The sequence below is a fragment of the Erpetoichthys calabaricus genome, chromosome 3 (assembly GCF_900747795.2).
Source record: "Erpetoichthys calabaricus chromosome 3, fErpCal1.3, whole genome shotgun sequence".
In the NCBI taxonomy this organism is placed as follows: domain Eukaryota; kingdom Metazoa; phylum Chordata; class Cladistia; order Polypteriformes; family Polypteridae; genus Erpetoichthys; species Erpetoichthys calabaricus.
The window spans coordinates 252,908,283-252,926,670 of record NC_041396.2 but is presented as its reverse complement, the minus strand read 5'-3'; the positions used below and the strand labels follow the sequence as shown (position 1 = coordinate 252,926,670).

The following is an 18,388-nucleotide window of genomic DNA, read 5'->3' as shown; positions in this document are numbered from 1 at the left end:
TAGTTGTTTTGTATATTCTTTTTAAACAGTGGTAGAGTACCAATATTTTTGGTCTCAATTACAAAACTAGGCAATTGCAATAGAATGGTATCTGACAGGAAAATTTGACTTTTGTGATCAGCATGCCAAAAGTAACAATATACACCCAGAACAGTTCAGAAAGTTAAAACTTCATTGTCCACTATAATTAGAGTTCATGCGGTCAATACATCCTAGGGATAATTGGAGGTGCCGTCAATTGTTTTCCCTGAGCCACACTCTTGTTTCTGGTAGATGTACATTCCTTCAATGCTGGAAACGCTCTTCATCAGTCATGCTTACTTCACCAAGGTTATTTTGCATTGAGTTTCAAATGCTTCACACCCACCTTTTTCAAGTTAATTTGTAATCCTTAAAAACATCCCAATGATCAAAAGAAACTCACCAGAGCCAACCTCAATTTGGTATTTTTGTTGTCCTCTTTACAATACAGAGAAACCACACAGGCATTGACAAAAATGATATTAATCAAATGTTAACATAGAAGACAAACCAAATATGTGCTATTGCTATAATATTATAGTACTGAATGACCGCCATTATGCAAGTAGGTGGTATTTCATATTCTTGCTGCAGCATTTAGGCAGCTCTGTTGTTTATGTATCTCTCAGACTGTCATTATCCAACATTCATCAGAAGTGTAACCCTTTGTTGATTGGCACCCTGTTGGAAGTAATGCCCTATTTATTTATTAGCACCTGAATTAGCTGTCTGCTGCCACCATTACTTTCTCTTTGCTTGTGAAACATTTCTTGCATTAGTTGCCTACTATTCAGGCAATGTACTGTAGTGGGTTGTGGGTTCAAATGCTACTACTGACACTGTGTGACCATGAGCAAGTCACTTCACCTGCCTGTATTCCATCCATTCATCCATCCATTTTCCAACCCGCTGAATCCGAACACAGGGTCACGGGGGTCTGCTGGAGCCAATCCCAGCCAACACAGGGCACAAGGCAGGAACCAATCCTGGGCAGGGTGCCAACCCACCGCAGGACACACACAAACACACCCACACACCAAGCACACACTAGGGCCAATTTAGAATCGCCAATCCACCTAACCAGCATGTCTTTGGACTGTGGGAGGAAACCGGAGCGCCCGGAGGAAACCCACGCAGACACGGGGAGAACATGCAAACTCCACGCAGGGAGGACCCGGGAAGCGAACCCGGGTCCCCAGATCACCCAACTGCGAGGCAGCAGCGCTACCCACTGCGCCACCGTGCCGCCCCGCCTGTATTCCATTTGGAACCAATTGTATCTCAAATGTTTTATGTTGCCTTGGATAAAGGAATTAGCCAAATACATAAATGCAAATTGTACTCCTTGGTGTCAAAAGGAAAGCCAGACCTCAGAATATTTAGGTTCTAAATGCAGACATGGGCCTCAAGTAGACATCCATTTAGTTCAAAGCATTCCAGGAGGAAGGGTGCCAATAACTTTCTTGGTGGCTCTGCGTTCTTTTGCTTTGAGCAGTTATGATTTTGATTACTTAGTGATTAACCTCTCCCTCTCTCTCTATCAGTATGCTGTTGGTAGCATTATATTAATATGTTACAATAATGCATTTTGTGTAAGGAAACCAAAGAAATGACTCACATGTCATTCTCCCTCTGTATTTTCACCCAAAAAAAAAAGGCTAAGAATTCTCTGATATTATTTTCATGCACCTTACCATAGATTGGCTTTTTGTACGCTGAAATGCCCAGGTAAAGCTTGTTGTGTAGTTAGAAGTCACAATGTATGTATAAGACTGTTTGAAAGCAGAGTCGCTCCACTGTTCAACTGAATTGGTATGCCTTTCATTCGTACCCTGTGGAAAGTGAAAGAAGGGAGCTTGGAATAATGAAAAATAATCAGCAGATCAAGAAAGACATCCTCAGATATTTTACAGGTATTAAAAATGTTTCCATCCAGTGTATTTTATCTACAAGCACCCTATGGCAGCACATAATCAATGTGAACAAAAGAGGTTGATTTAGTTTACACTTGACTTTAGGACACAATTTTATGTGGCAAATTAACATATACACCAATTGTAAAGACTTGAAAAATACCAAATTTATTCCGTAAATATTGCTACAGAAATTTAAATGATTTTAGAATAAGACTGCAACATAATAAAATGTGAAAGTGATGATGTTTGAATATTTTCTGAAAGCACTTTTATATGATTGTCTCCACTACAGAGGCTGCTGTACAAAATAATGAACAACAGATCTTACCGCCATAAAGTAAAACTTGCAGTCGCCGCTGCATATGGTTTCAAAGACAAATGTTACCCTTGCCAGCTCACTGTTCAAGAATTCATCAGAAACAGAATGTGGAGATCTGTTAAAATAGCATCAGGTAGATGTCAGTAGTAGTAGTAGTAGACGAAGAAGAAGAAGCATTGTCAGAGGCAGATATTCCTGCTCTATCATCAGGATGACAATGACACCCACTGTGGGAAAGTTCAAAATCTATACATCTACAGTATAGGGTGATGGCACAGTACGCAAGTGGCACAAGACTGGCATTTGAAACAGGAAGACTCATTAAGAAATAAAAAGCAACAGAGGCAAAAAAGACACAGTGGAAAGAGGGAAAGTGGAAAAGTTATCCCATCATGACACTTTATCATGTATTTAATATCTACTATTTTGAAGTGACCCCAAACACTAGGACTAGGACATCTTGCTTTTTAAAACAGGAGTATTAGATAACAGCATCAAGAACACAATTTAAAAGTATTTTGTTTTCTGTTATTATCTAAAGTGTAGAAATCCTGGATTAAATTTAACACAAGGATAGCGATACACCGAGACAAAAAGCAAAATCTGGTCTAGTTTTTAAAATTTACAAAGAAAAACACTTCACTTTAGATCAGTGGGTCACAACCCCACTTTTGGGTGCTTGCGTCTGATGCCCTTCCCACTCTAACGATCGCCCTCGATTCAGCAAGGTGGATCCCACCAAACACTTGATGATCACTAAGACACTTGTACGTGAAAAAGTTGGTCATGACAGTAAAAAGGTTGAGAATAAATCACAACCTATAGACATTTAGCCTTTTTTGTTTTTGCAAGTGGGCTTGACATCTCAGCTATTACTTTGTCCTAAAAAACTAACGATCATTCTGTCTGTGGATTTCTCCAAATTATCCTTTTCACTCCTACTTAAAATAATACTTAATAACCCATGTACTAAAGCACAAAGAGGTATTATTTCAGCTTTAAGTCTGTCTATTGATGCTCAATCAGTTTTCAAGATGTAATGTGAATATTTGTTATTTCCAGCACCAGGAAAGTGATTTAATAAGCTCAGTATATAGGCCTAGGCCTTCAATCACAAATGCCAAATCAGTACAGTAATGACCTTATTAAATTAGCCATTATACATTGATTGCATATATATATATATATATAAATATATATATATATATATATATATTGTGGGGAACAGCCCGGACACAGACATGTAGACATGATTTTAAAGCACCACAACACGTTAATTTACAATTATTTACACACACAAACCCAGTGCTGCAGCACCAATCACCCCAAAGTCCAGGCCCTTCACACAATGCCTCTTCTCCTTCTTCCTAACCACCTCCACTCCTATCCTCTGAGCTCTGTCCTCTTCCACCCGACTCCAGCCATCGAATGGAGGGAGGCGGCCCCTTTTATCCCCACCCGGACATGCTCCAGGTGCCTCCCAATTAGCTTCCGCCGGAACTCCCAAGTGTGGCAGAAGTACTGGCTGTGCACCCTGGTGTCCCTGATCTTCTTCCCCCCAGCACTTCCAGGTGTGGCGGAAGTGCTGAGGGCCAGGGCTCCACAGGCATTGGGGCACACCCTGGGATTGACCACGGGCCCCTATAGGGTTGAGCTTCCAAGCTCAGTTCCCGTGGTCCCCAAAAGCCACCAGGGCGGTCACCCCCTCGTGGGCTGGAGGAAGCGTAATCCCTCCTCTGGTCCTTCCAGGCATCCCGGCTGGGTGCCACCCCCAGCCGCTTGCCACAATAAATATATATATATATATACATATGTATATATATATATATATATATATATATATATATATATATATATATATATATATATATATATATATATATATATATATATAGACATATGCTGGGTATATTTGGAGAAGGATGCTAAGGATAGAGCTGCCAGGGAAGAGGAAAGAGGAAGGCCTAAGTGAAGGTTTATGGATGTAATATTAGAGGACATGCAGGTGATGGGTGTAACAGAACAAGATGCAGAGGACAGAAAGATATGGAAGAAGATGATCCGCTATGGCATCCCCTAACGGGAGCAGCCAAAAGAAGAAGAAGAAGATATTGATTGCATATACAGTGGGGGAAATAAGTATTGAATGTGTCAACATTCTTTTCAGTAAGAGTATTTCCAATAAAGCTATTCATACAAAATTCTTGCCAGACATTGGTATTAATGCAAGAAATCCACAAATATAAAGAATTTACAACATTAAAGGCCATTAATAAAGTTATGTGTAATAACATGGAATGACACAGGGAAAAAGTATTGAACATGCTAAGGAAAAGCAGTACACCAAAGTAAGGAAAGGCAATGAACCAGCTGAAATCGACAAGTAGTTAGAAAGTAATTCCACCTCCTATCTGTGCAAATTGATGTCAGCTGGGTTAGTACATATTGATGGGCTATAAAAAGGTGTTTTGCTACCAAGGTGTCACACAAGAAACATTTCATGATGAGTAAAAGTAAAGAGCTCTCCCCAGACCTTCACAACCACACCAATGGAACTAGTAACAGACATATAGTATTTCAAAAACTTCTGAATCTTCCAGTAAGTACCAGTGGAGCAATTATCCGCAAGTGGAAGGAACATCACTCCACCATCAACCTCCTCATGACATTTCTAAACAGGAAGTCAGAAGGATAGTCATAAGTCTAGCCCAGGAGCCAATGATCACTCAGAAAGACCTCCAGAAAGGCTTGGAGGCAGCAGGTACAATCGTTACAGAGAAAACAATAGGCAATGCACTCCACCAGCATGGCATCACCCCACAAGTACCAAAGTTGCACTTTTTGGCTGTCATACTACACACCATGTTTGGAGGAGAAATGGAACTGCACATCACCCAAAAAATACTACACCAACAGTGACATTTGGAGGTGTAAGCATCATGGTGTGGGGCTGTTTCTCATTTTGTGGCACTGAAAAACTTCATGTAATTGAAGAAGTGATGAATGGAATCATATACCGAGAGATTCTGCTACCATTCAACAGGGCGATGAGGATGAGACATGAGAAACTCGCAATTGGTTTCAGAGAAAGAAAATCAAGTTGTCAGAATGGCCCAGTCAATCACATGACTTAAATCCAACTGAACTTTTGTGGAAGGAACTAAAGATCAGGGTTCACAAGAGGACTCACCGGGAATCATCAAGATTTCAAGACAATTAACATTGGGAGAATTGGTCAAAGTCACACCTGAGCACTGCAGGTGATTACTTTCTTCATACAGGAACCATCTTGAAGCTGTCATTACAAACAAAGGCTTCTCCACTAAGTATTAAATTAGCATGTTCAATACTTTTTTCATGTTTCATCCCACTTTATTACACATACCTTGATTTATGGCCTTTAATGTTGTGAATTCTTTATATTTGTGGATTTTTTAATTAATACCAATGTCTGGTGAGAGGTTCATGTGAATAGCCTATATATTTACTGAAAAAAATGTTGATGAGTTGAATACATATTTTCCTCACTATGTTAACATAACACAATTCGCATATTTATTTTATACCTGTACACTGTGATCAGGAACTACTTTCTCACAAGAGAACTGATTAAAGGAGAATCTAAAAATGATTCATTTATCAGGACAGCAGGAAGATAAAATTAACAGTCACTTATTGTCTCTTCAGAGCCACCCCCATGTTAACAATTCCAAACATGAGTTCCATCTCTTTGTACTGTATGTGCAATGGTCTCATATGAAGGGTCTTCTACAGCCATCCCAATCCCCCCCCCCCCCCCCCCCCCCCCCCCCCCATCCCCACTCCGTCCATCTCTTCTGAAACCTTCCATCTCGTCCCTCCAGTGCATCTTTTGAAAGAACACCATGAAAAGTTTAGCACTACAACATGCCAAATACTCACTTATACTTCTCACTCAAGGCCATGTCTTATAATTAGAGCCCCAGGATTCCAAACAAAGGCAGCTTCTGCCACCTACCCATAACAGGATTTAAAGTACTTCTTTTTAAATGATCGTTATATTTTTCCTTATTACCTAAATCCAGGAACATTTAAAGTGAGAGTCATGTAGTCGTTATCAGCCAGACCTGGAGTTGTGTAGATGTAGTCTCCGGCAACCTCCCAACCTTTGAAAATTAAGAACAAACCATTTAGGGTACTCAGAAAATTTTCAGAAACCAGGAAATATTTACTGACAGTACTATTCAATGTTTTCTCAGAAAAACAAAAAATACTTTTTAGGATGTGTGAACCAAAAAACAGTATACAGTTCCTTTATAAAATAACTCTTGCATATTGCTTTTGTATTTTTAGGTGTTTTATTTAAAATAATTCACCCAGTCAAGTTTGTGAAGGCTAAGTGGATGGACTCAGATTTTTTCTTTTTTTCCCCTTACATCCATACTTCTCAAAAGGTATTCCTGCCTAGACTGGCATAACTTTTTTCCTGTTACTTACCCGTAAACTCATCGCTTTCACTGAGATCTGCTCGGTATATTTTGCTCTTCAGGTTGTCTGGCTTCACATTCCACCATTTGTATTCAAAGCCCAGCACAGGCTCAGTACCTGCAGGACACTTTGTACACACTGGAAATTAAATACAGGAGTAAAGGAGTATATTTTAGTAGGTCAGAGAAAGTACTGTAAAACTCGTATTTGTTGGTATATCGCTTTTGTGTATTTACAAAAAGCATTTGACCATATCCCAAGAGAGTCATAAAATGAGCAATGTGGTATATGGGAGCATAGGAATGGTTTGTAAAAAGCAGTTTTGTTCATGAAAGATGGTGCTGACACAATTGTATAAATGGAGTACACAGACAGTGAGAGCTTTAGCATGAAAGTGGAAGTACATCAAGGTTCAGTCCTAAGCCCTTTAAAATTTGTCATAGTAAAAGAAGCAGTTAGTAGAAAATAAGGCAAGGACTACCAATGGAACTCCAATATGGGGATGACTTAGTTTTAATTGCCAATAGTGAGGAAGAATTAACAGAAAAGGTTCTTAAATGGCTGCAGTGGGCTGGCACCCTGCCCGGGATTTGTTCCTGCCTTGCGCCCTGTGTTGGCTGGGATTGGCTCCAGCAGACCTCCGTGACCCTGTGTTGGGATATAGCGGGTTGGATAATGGATGGATGGATGATACTGGCTGTTTTTGTGTAACTTGCTTGCATTTTGTTTTGAGCTCTTAACTTGTGATGGTCAAGTTTGTAACCTTGTCCTATAGCACTTGTTGCCAAGCAGTCCTCCAGACTGATGTTTACTGTACGTGGTTATGTTGACCTCTTTTGTAAGGCGCTTTGGACAAAACAGATTGACCAGGTTAATTTTTAACCTCATATCACCCAAAGCTAAGGTGATGATGGTAGGTGCCAAAGAGGGAACTGTAGAAGAATCTGGAAGGTGGCAATGTAGTACATGTGATAGAAGTGTAGGTTCAAACTCTATCAAGTGCACAGAATGTGAGAAATGGGTTCATGTAAAGTGAAGAGGCATAAAGGAGTGGCTGACAAAGTTCAGCATCCCCTTCATGTGCAGAAGATGCAGTGGTGGAACCCCACAAACTGTTGGTGACACAGCAGACTTTGTGATTGAGGGTGACAAAAAATTAGAGTGAATCGATAAGTTTCAACATCTTGATGTTATTCTAGGCTCTACCAGTGGGGCAGATTTAGCAGCGATGACCAGACTAAGATGCTATTGGCAAATGTTTAGAAAAATACTACCATTACCAAAGTCCAAAGTGAGTTCACCTAAAACAAAAGTGAACGTTTATTCCACTTGTGTTTGTGTCTGTATGTTAAAGAGAACTGAGGTGTGTATGATAAGATGAATGTGTTTCTGAAGGACTGAAGGAAGACTGAAGATCTGAGCTGTAGAGTGAATGTTGAACCTATAAATATCATCTGCAGAGGTGCCACCTTAGGTGGTATGGGTATGTGATGTGAAATGATAATGACTGGATGCAGTGAAGTCTTGATCTACCAGTGGATGGTAAAGAGGCCTGTAAAGAAAACACATTTGACAGAAGATGATGCGCATGACAGAAGTCAAAAGAGAAGAGGTTTTGGGGTAAAATGGTCAACGTGGGTTATTCTAGAAACTAGACATAAAACTGAACTGAATGAAACACTTATTTGCTAGATCACTTTGAGCACTTGTTCCAGTTTGGTAAAGTCATGTACTCTCTGGATTAAACCTCATCAAAGAGGTCCTGCTGCTTTTCCACAGTCAAGCGAGTCTAATCTGGGGAAATGACAACAGGTCAGGCTGAACACAAAAGACCTACAGCATTGTGGAGCTTCTTATATTCCTCATGGTCACAAAGTTCTAAACTTCCCAGCTTATTCAGCTCCAACATAAGAGATTTAAGATTATCTTTGTTTAGATCCAATCATTTTTAACAAATCTTAATATTTTCATTTGTTCATATGTTTAGAAGGGCTTGTGCTCCGCTGGACCTTGCAATAAGAATTATCAACCTTCACTATGTCACTGCTGGAATGGGTTTCTCCTATTATTTGGAGTTTATTATTTTTATCGTGCTGTCAGTGATGACATCATGGCTCCATATTGGTGATTTTCACTGGTAACTTATGTAAAAAAGACATTCATTGTTAGGTATGTCACCAGGCAGCATTGTCACATGTGACATTACCAGAGAAAGCACAGTTAGGGAAAAATAATTCAGCTTAGTTTTATGGACCTTATTATTATTTTTTATTCATTTATTATTTTTGACTTTTGTACATTTGGTTTAGATTTAGTCTATTCAATTTTTCCTTCCGGTTAAGTCTTTTTTTGTACCCATTCCTTACTAATGACAAACATTTCTAGGTCTCCATTTCTTAATTTGTGCACTGTTTCCTTGTGGTGTCCTCACAATCTGATCATTCATGTCCTTCATCATGAGCTAACAAGAATTGCACACACTCTGGCTCACACAGCAATCTCAGCAAGGGAAAATTCATTTATTGTTTTGTAAAAGACAATGCTTAGGCAGTAATCATATAAAGAAAATTCATACCATAAAGCATTCCCAGTTTTACAGTCTCAAATCCATTTAATTCAGTTCAGTGTCATGTGATGCTGAGGCCTATCCTGACAGCATTAGAAGCACTGCATGAATCAGCAGGGAAAGGGCACCATTCAATCACAAAATATTACAATAAGAATAATTTCTAATTGATTACTGAAGATTTATGACATTTGGTAGAAAAAAAGGGTCAAGATAAGGAAATAGGTACAGGTATTTGTTAATAAACCAGTAATACATATTTTCATGAAATTAGTGTCTGCAGAAAATGAATTCTACATGGAAGTGTTTGATATGTGAAACACATACAATACCTGTGCCATTTGAGTAAAATCCAAAAGGGCAGGCCTCGCAAGATGAAGTGTTAGTTTTAAAGAAGCCTGGATTACAAGGTGGGCAATCAACCTTCTCACCAGATGCTGGCAGTGACACTGACCCACTGATATCTTCACTGCAGATTTTGGGTTCTGTCCATTTATACATCAGTTGAGTCTGCAAAACCATCACATGAGGGCTTAGCTAAAATCGTTAAACATTTTTGTTTTTACACCATATTTTAAGAGATATACTGTATACCATACATGGGAAGATAAGGAATGTGCTAAAGTTTGCAATGCATGTTACATCCGATTTTGTAAACTCATCTGAAATTTAGTAAAAGCAGCAAATAAAATAAAAAGGTTAATTGACTGATTAGCTTATTGTACAAAATAGTAAATTTTGGAAATGTATTAAAAAGTGGCAATTTTATACACTACAAATATAATTCCATAGCAAATAACTGTCATTTGCAACCAAATGACTTTTGAAAATATTCAAGTTAAAAAAAGATCTTGTGTTGTTTGCTCTGGTCATTATGTAAATACCTACACCTTTGTTAATGTACCTATAGATAATTCATGTTATATGTGTATTTGTACCTTGTATCTAGGATTACAGTATAATCATTTTTGTTATGTGTATATTTGTTCCTGTTTGTCTGCTGCTGTAACCCTGCAATTTCCTTCAGGATTATGCTTCTTGGAATTGTTCCCTCTTTTTTGCATAGCCCCTTCCATCATGCATTACGGTGCCCCGGCTTCATGAACATTTTTCAAAATACCCACAAGTACATGTAAAACATATTTACTGCCCAGAAAGGTCATGCTTTTTCCTGTACCCTAGGCAGTCAGTAAATAAACAGAGCTGTATATTGTAAGGTGAATGCCAAGATAAAAACATAACAACTCAGAACACTTATGGCTGAAGTACTTTTCAAAAGGATGTAGCATTTTTTGACAATGAAAATAAATCCCAGAATGCAGAACATGGCAGCCAAAATGTCTAACTAAACCTAATGCATCCTGATATATAATACAAAAGTAACAGAAAAAAGACAAATAATCCATTCCATTCATTTTCTAACCCACTTATTTTGTTCAGGACCATGAGTAAAAGAAAAACAAATAAATACAAGTTCCCTATACTAAAGTCTTGCATTTACCATGCCAATCAAACTACCAACCACTATGGTAGACTGCAGTTAAATCAATCACCACTTCTTTTTTATATCACAGCAGGAGTAACTCATTTCAAGCTAAGAGCAGAGTCCTTTGTCACCTCACTAACCATCTCCATTATGTGTGGTCAGTGAAGTAAACCCCCTGTGGCTTGACATGAGTGGCTGAGGCTGTGTGCGAGAGTGTGTCCAGTGGTGTCCCCTCTGTAACTGGTTACTGCTGTATGCCTGGTACTGCTGGGAAAGATGACAGATCACCAATATCTTGAATTAAAATGAAGCGGGTTCAAGAATAGGATTGATGAGTAGTTGAGAAGCACCATTATGGTGCAAAGTCTGCTTCTACCAATGGCATCAAAATAATTAATACATGTTATCTTCTACAAAAATTAAAAAAAAAATCAAATGTCACAAACTAATTTCAGTCTATAGATGATATAAAATTAAGATAATACAAAGTGTTTTTCCTCTTTTTCCCCTAAAAGAATGACAATTGGAAAGGAAATATTTAAAGAACAATAATGTCTTTATTATTACTGTGTGTATCTATATATGGGTATAAAAAGTATACACACCCCTCCCAAAATCACAGATTTTGTGTAATAAAAAAATGAAACCAAGATAAATCATATCAGAACCAGTTCCACTTGTACTACAAAATTGCTATCTATACAAAGAAGGTGAAAGCAAATCAGAAACTGTTTATAAATAAAGGAAAAAAAACTTTCAAAAACCTGGTTGCATTAGTGTGCACACCCTTTAATAATCAGAGATGTGGCCATGTTCAGAATCAACCAATCACAATAAGTCTCATCTCAAACAATAGTTAGTATACATCTGATATCAATTAAAGTGGATCTGATTAAGCTCCGATAGAGTTTGGCTGTTGCTGTAGGATTATTCTGATATCCTCCTAGTTGCAGCAAACTCCAAAAGCCATGGTCCACAAAGAGCTTTTAAAACATGAACAGGATCTCATCACTGAAAGGTATCAATCAGGACAGGGGTACAAAAAAAGTATCTAAAGAATTAAACATCCCATAGAGCACAGTGATGACAGTCATCAACAAGTGGAGAAAATATGACTCAACAGTGAGATTGATGAGATGATGAGAATAAAACTGGTCAGAGAGGCCACCAAGTGGCCTACATCAACATTAAAAGAGAAGCAGGACTTGCTGGAAAGTACTGGTTGTTCCTAAATGTGACAACAATCAGTCATATTCTTCATATGTCTGGGTTGTGGGGTAGGGTAGCAAGACAAAATACTTTTCTCACAAATAAAGACAACCAACCCAGCTAAATTTTGCAAAAAGGTATACCCAGTTTCCCACAACCATGTGGAAGAATGTATTATGGTCTGATGAGACCAAGGCTGAACTATTTGGTCATAATCCCAAAACGTATAACATAACAGATTATAACAACAACATACCCACAGTGAAGCATGGCGGAGGCAGCATCATGCTTTGGGTCTGCTTTTCTTGGGCTTTAGTCAAGGTGGATGGAATAATGAACAGCTCCAAGTATCAGTCTATTTTGACAAAAAACCTTCAAGCTTCTGTGAGGAAGGTAAAGATGAAGAGGAACTTCACCTTTCAGTATGTCAATGACCCAAAGAATACATCAAAACCAGCAAAACAATGGCTTCATCAAAGGAGGATTAATATTCTGGAATGGCCCAGCAATTTGAAAAAACCTGTGGGGTAAACTGGAGAGAGCTGTACACAAAAGATATCCTTGTAATTTGACAGATCTGGAAATTTTTTGCAAGGAGGAGTGGGCAAAAATCACCAAGTCCAGATTCTTACCCAAAATGACTGAATGCTGGAGTACTAATGCAACCAGGTTTTTGTATGATTGATTTTTTCTTTTTTCACTAAACAGTTTGATTTATTTTCACCTTCTTTGTATAGATTGCAATTTTTCAAAAAACGTAGAATAAGTTCTGACAGGATTTATCTTGAATTCACTTTTTATTACACAAAATCTGCAATTTTGTCAGGAGTGTGTAGACTTTATATCCACTGTAAGTGCAGGGGAGGTTTGCTAAGGGCATGGAAAAAGACTTGAACACCTTGAAGAGGTGTTGTTGCACAAAATGATGATTCAAGAAGAGTAGCCATGGTATCACCCAGGCAGTTCTTATGAAAGGCACAGAAATTCTGATATTCGAAAAAGAAGGAGGAATTCATAATGCTAGCAGATGAACACTCCTCAGGGATGACTGGGCTAGAAACGCTGCATCCATTTCTGTGACTCTGGATATTGTGGTGGTTATAATTCTACAAAGCAGCAAGGCCATACTGCAGGAACTCATCTGCTTGACAATGCTGAAAACAATAAATATTCTTGATGTTCCACTTTTAGCATGGAAGTGCAGGAGAAATCCTCAAGATAAGCAAACTTGGGATGATGGTCTCCACTGCAGAAAAGTGTTTATTCATCTCTGCAATGTGACCTACTAACAAAACTTCACTTTGGAGTAGTCTGAGGTAGTTTAACTGAAACACGTTTCTCCTGATACTACATATTTAATATAAGACTTGTCAATCCTTCATATTAAAAGGTCATTTTATTATCAAGTCAATATGCCACACTGCCCAGAGATGACGACTACTACTACTAATAATCTACTGATGTTCTGCAAGTGTTATGAAGATGAAAGATAAAAGGAAGCCTTTGTTAAATTCTTGTTACATAAGAATAATAGATACATTTTTGAAGTACCTAAACTGAAGTGTTACCAATAATAGTGTACCTGCTATGGCACATGCATTTTATACTGCCAAAACACTCAGATGAAACAAGCCTGGCTCCATAAGAAGAGATGACAATAAAGAAAGCACTGTGGTTTACCTGTCCATTGACATCACAGGGCATATGAATGTAGAAATAATCTTTTTCAGTACAAGATAGACGCTTCTGGCATGTTCCGGACCCAGTTTCTAGAAAACATAATAATTACCCAAATAAATATAACCAAGACATTTTTCTTCTAAATGTGGACCAAAAAAGAAAACTCCACTAGAATGATTTATGGGAGATGGAGGCAAATATAATTACCTTCCTGCTCAGAGCTACCTATGATATCCATCCTTCACCTAAGAATCCCAACCAGTGGCTAGGCAAAGATCCATCATGTCCCCTTGTGTTTAACACCTGCTACCCTTAGACACATCCTCACTAGTTGTACAGTGAGCCTCTCCCATGGTAGGTACACTTGAGACACAACCAAGTGCTGAAGTGCCTGGCAGAAGCAGTGAAATCCAAGCAAACAGCTACCAAAATATTGCCCCCCTAAAACATGTGTATCCCTAAAAACATTGTTTGTCTGAGAGGGGGAACAAAGGCAGAGGAAGCTTCACCCACTGACAGGGTAGGACAGCTGGAAGCAGGTCAGGACAGGGAGATGCAGGCTGGTATAGGCCAGCATTGTACAGTCCATTCAGAAATAGCTTCTATCACCTTGAGACCAGTCTTAGTAATGTGGTCCAACTCTCTGTGCACTGTCTGCTTTGTAGATCTGCCCTGGGAGCAGGATGTTGATGAAGCAAGTGAAAGGAAAAACCTGAGCTATGCCAAGCTGAAAGCTGAGGCAGAACAGGAAGTCCAGTGGAGGATGGTTGTCAGGTTGTTATATACAAACATCTACTGCTAGGCTGTGGAGGGACCTGGGTATCCATGACCAAGCACTACATCAGACTATTAAATAAATTTCAGGGACTGCAAAACACTGTAGCCAGTGGATATGGCTGAAGAGGAAGGATCCTAGGTAGGCCTCAAAGAATGGAGCACACACCTGCGTCTGATAGACCTATGGTGGACCTGCTTCAGTAGAGAGTGTATTGCAATTACAATGCCAAAACACCTGATGACGCTGAGGTACGCAACTGAAGATGTGCCCCAAGTGACATCTGCTAATCATTGAGAAGCTCGTGGTGGGGGTTATCTATGACAGACTGGCTCAGTCTCTATCATGAAAGTGGCAAAGAACAGCAAGTTTGTTTAGTGTGGGGGACTTTCATTAGGCACAAGGGAATGTAGCATCACATCTTGTGTATTCAAATGATTTAAATGAACTTCACGATTACATGGGTTCAAAGTTTAGGGATGGATACCTACATTGTAGAGCTATCAAAGGCACACTGAATGGAAAGAGTAAACAGTTTTTCTTGTGATTCCTCCTAATGAAAAGCCCTGCACAAAATTAAGACTGATCAATGGAACCAAGTGATTTTTGATCTCATGAAAGTAGCAATGTAAAAATGGTGATTATAAAAGAGACTGGTTTCTCTGACTAGTTCCAATTTGTGCAATAGTGTCATTTGATTAATATGCAGTCATTGACTATCACAGTTTAATTTACTCCTGCTTGCAAATAAAAAAAAACAAGTGTGTGGTCTCAGGGAAAAATCATGGAATGGTTGACACTTGAAACCAAAACCAAGATTTCTTTGTTTTAGTGTATCCATAAATGCAATATAAGTAACATTAATAGAATTTATGGAGAAATGCCATGTTTGTGAAGTAAGAAGTTACTTCAAGAGTTTGTTATGTAGACTTGCACATTTGGGAGCATCAGGCTGTACACCATACTCTTAGGGAAGATATTGCTACAGAATGGAGAAAAACACTTATGATATAATAGAACCTAATTGTGACTTGTGCTGTACCATGGTAAATGATGTGAAAAATGTCTAGAGAAAAAACAAAAAAAAATTCCTTAAATGCAGGGATGTCAAAACCCAGGGCCTGGAGGGCTGCAGTGGCTGCAGATTTGCATTCTAATCCTTATCCTAATCAGTGACCAGTTTTCACTGCTAACTAACTTCTTTTCCCTTCATTTTAATATCCCTGTTTTTAAGGATTCAGTCCTCTGAATTTATTCCTTTCTTCATTAAATGGCAGCCAAACAGAAATGAGACATGAAATGAGCCAACAGATGACCAGCTAAACTGGGTTTTCAAACTCCAACCAATTTCACTCCAACCAGTCTCTTAAAGAGAAGCTAATTCCTGCTGTTAATTAAACTCATTATTGAATTACATGGTTTGTTGCTGCTCTAATTCTGCCATAGCAGACATTTCCAAAACTGTTGATTTTTCTATTTTAGTGACCTGAGAGATCAACCTTACCAAGACTATCACCTTTCTTTATTTCCAGATATTGTGTGATGAGCACAGGTGAGTTGGTCTTGATTTGTGTTTCATTATTGTTTGGCTGCTAATTAAGGAAAAAGAGACAACTAAGGGGCTTGAGTCAAGTTAATTAAAACTAAGAAAAGAAGTTAATTAGCAGGAAAAACTGGCCACTAATGAAGAAGATGGTTAGAATGAAAACCCGCAGCCACTGCGGCTGTCCAAGAACGGAGTTCAACACCCGTACTTTAAAGTTTCAGCAGTTTAGAGGAGACTAAATGCCTCTCTTTCCCACCTCTCAGTTTGTTCATACGAGGCACATAATTTATCTGTTTCTTTCAGCTGGCAGTAACATATAGCATTGCTAGTTTTGGGCATGTATTTGTTATAAGTCAGTTATACTGTTTATTGTGTCACAGCTTGCTCCATCTGATCATCTGGCCGAAGTTGGGAGCACAAGCAGAACCATAAGGAGAGCACGGGAACTCTGAATTTCCCAAAGAATGTTATGTTTTCTTTCAGTAAGGATGTGATCACTCCCTTCTTGACAGTTGAGCTGAAGCGTTACTGGGTCAGTGACAAGAAATGGGCTACTGCCAAAGATTCCCAACTGTGTCTGCGTGTCTTTCACCAGATGTCTGTTGTGAGTTTAACTGCCCTATGTTATATATATATATATATATATATATATATATATATATATATATATATATATATATATATATATATATATATATATATATATATATATATATATATACACAGTGGGGCAGAGAGAGAGGCCTGTAATTTTCATCATAGGTATACATGTACCTCAACTAGGAGAGACAAAATGAGAAAAAAAATCCAGAAAATCACATTTTTGAAGAATTTATTTGCAAATTATGGTGGAAAAAAAGTATTTGGTCAATAACAAAAGTTCATCTCAATACTTTGTTATATGCCCTTTGTTGACAATGACAGAGGTCAAACGTTTTCTGTAAGTCTTCACAAGGTTTTCACACACTGTTGCTGGTATTTTGCAGATCTCCTCTAGAGCAGTGATGTTTTGGGGCTGTCACTGGGCAACACGGACTTTCAACTCCCTCCAAAGATTTTCTATGGGGTTGAGATCTGGAGACTGGCTAGGCCACTCCAGGACCTTGAAATGCTTCTTACGAAGCCACTCCTTCGTTACCCCGGGCGGTGTGTTTGGGATCATTGGGATCATTGTCATGCTGAAAGACCCAGCCATGTTTCATCTTCAATGCCCTTGCTGATGGAAGGAGGTTTTCACTCAAAATCTGATGATACATGGCCCCATTCATTCTTTCCTGTACATGGATCAGTCGTCCTGGTCCCTTTGCAGAAAAACAGCCCCAAAGCATGATGTTTCCACCCCCATGCTTTACAGTAGGTATGGTGTTCTTTGGATGCAACTCAGCATTCTTTCTCCTCCAAACACGACAAGTAGAGTTTTTATCAAAAAGTTCTATTTTGGTTTCATTCCTCTTCTGGATCATCCAAATGCTTTCTAGCAAACTTCAGACGGGCCTGCACATGTACTGGCTTAAGCAGGGGGACACGTCTGGCACTGCAGGATTTGAGTCCCTGGCGGCGTAGTGTGTTACTGATGGCAGCCTTTGTTACTTTGGTCCCAGCTCTCTGCAGGTCATTCACTTGGTCCCCCCCGTGTGGTTCTGGGATTTTTGCTCACCGTTCTTGTGATCATTTTGACCCCACGGGGTGAGATCTTGCGTGGAGCCCCAGATCGAGGGAGATTATCAGTGGTCTTGTATGTCTTCCATTTTCTAATAATTGCTCCCACAGTTGATTTCTTCACACCAAGCTGCTGCTTACCTATTGCAGATTCAGTCTTCCGAGCCTGGTGCAGGTCTACAATTTTGTTTCTGGTGTCCTTTGACAGCTCTTTGGTCTTTGCCATAGTGGAGTTTGGAGTGTGACTGTTTGAGGTTGTGGACAGGTGTCTTTTATATTGATAACGAGTTCAAACAGGTGCCATTAATATAGGTAACGAGTGGAGGACAGAGGAGCCTCTTACAGAAGAAGTTACAGGTCTGTGAGAGCCAGAAATCTTGCTTGTTTGTAGGTGACCAAATACTTATTTTCCACCATAATTTGCAAATAAATTCTTCAAAAATCAGACAATGTGATTTTCTGGATTTTTTTTTTTTCATTTTGTCTCTCATAGTTGAGGTATACCTATGATGAAAATTACAGGCCTCTCTCATCTTTTTAAGTGGGAGAACTTGCACAATTGGTGGCTGACTAAATACTTTTTTGCCCCGCTGTATATATATATATATATATATATATATATATATATATATATATATATATATATATATATATATATATATATATATATATATGGTATTTGTCAAGACAAGTGGCTTTTAAAATTAAATTGCTATTTAAATTCAGATCTCATTATGAGTTAAG

The 18,388-nt window shown here is 38.7% G+C and overlaps 1 protein-coding gene across 1 annotated transcript in view; it reads right to left on the bottom strand.

The window, feature by feature from the left end:
- The window catches only part of elapor1 (endosome-lysosome associated apoptosis and autophagy regulator 1), a 136,376-nt gene that overhangs the window by 47,395 nt on the left and 70,593 nt on the right, over positions 1 to 18,388 (bottom strand). Inside the window, exons 8-13 of the mRNA XM_028798082.2 lie at positions 13,665 to 13,753; positions 9,622 to 9,799; positions 6,733 to 6,861; positions 6,311 to 6,401; positions 2,266 to 2,371; positions 1,716 to 1,853 (exon numbers count right to left, since the gene is read on the bottom strand). Of these exons, the coding sequence (XP_028653915.1) occupies positions 1,716 to 1,853; positions 2,266 to 2,371; positions 6,311 to 6,401; positions 6,733 to 6,861; positions 9,622 to 9,799; positions 13,665 to 13,753 (731 nt within the window). The remainder of the gene's footprint in view (positions 1 to 1,715; positions 1,854 to 2,265; positions 2,372 to 6,310; positions 6,402 to 6,732; positions 6,862 to 9,621; positions 9,800 to 13,664; positions 13,754 to 18,388) is intronic.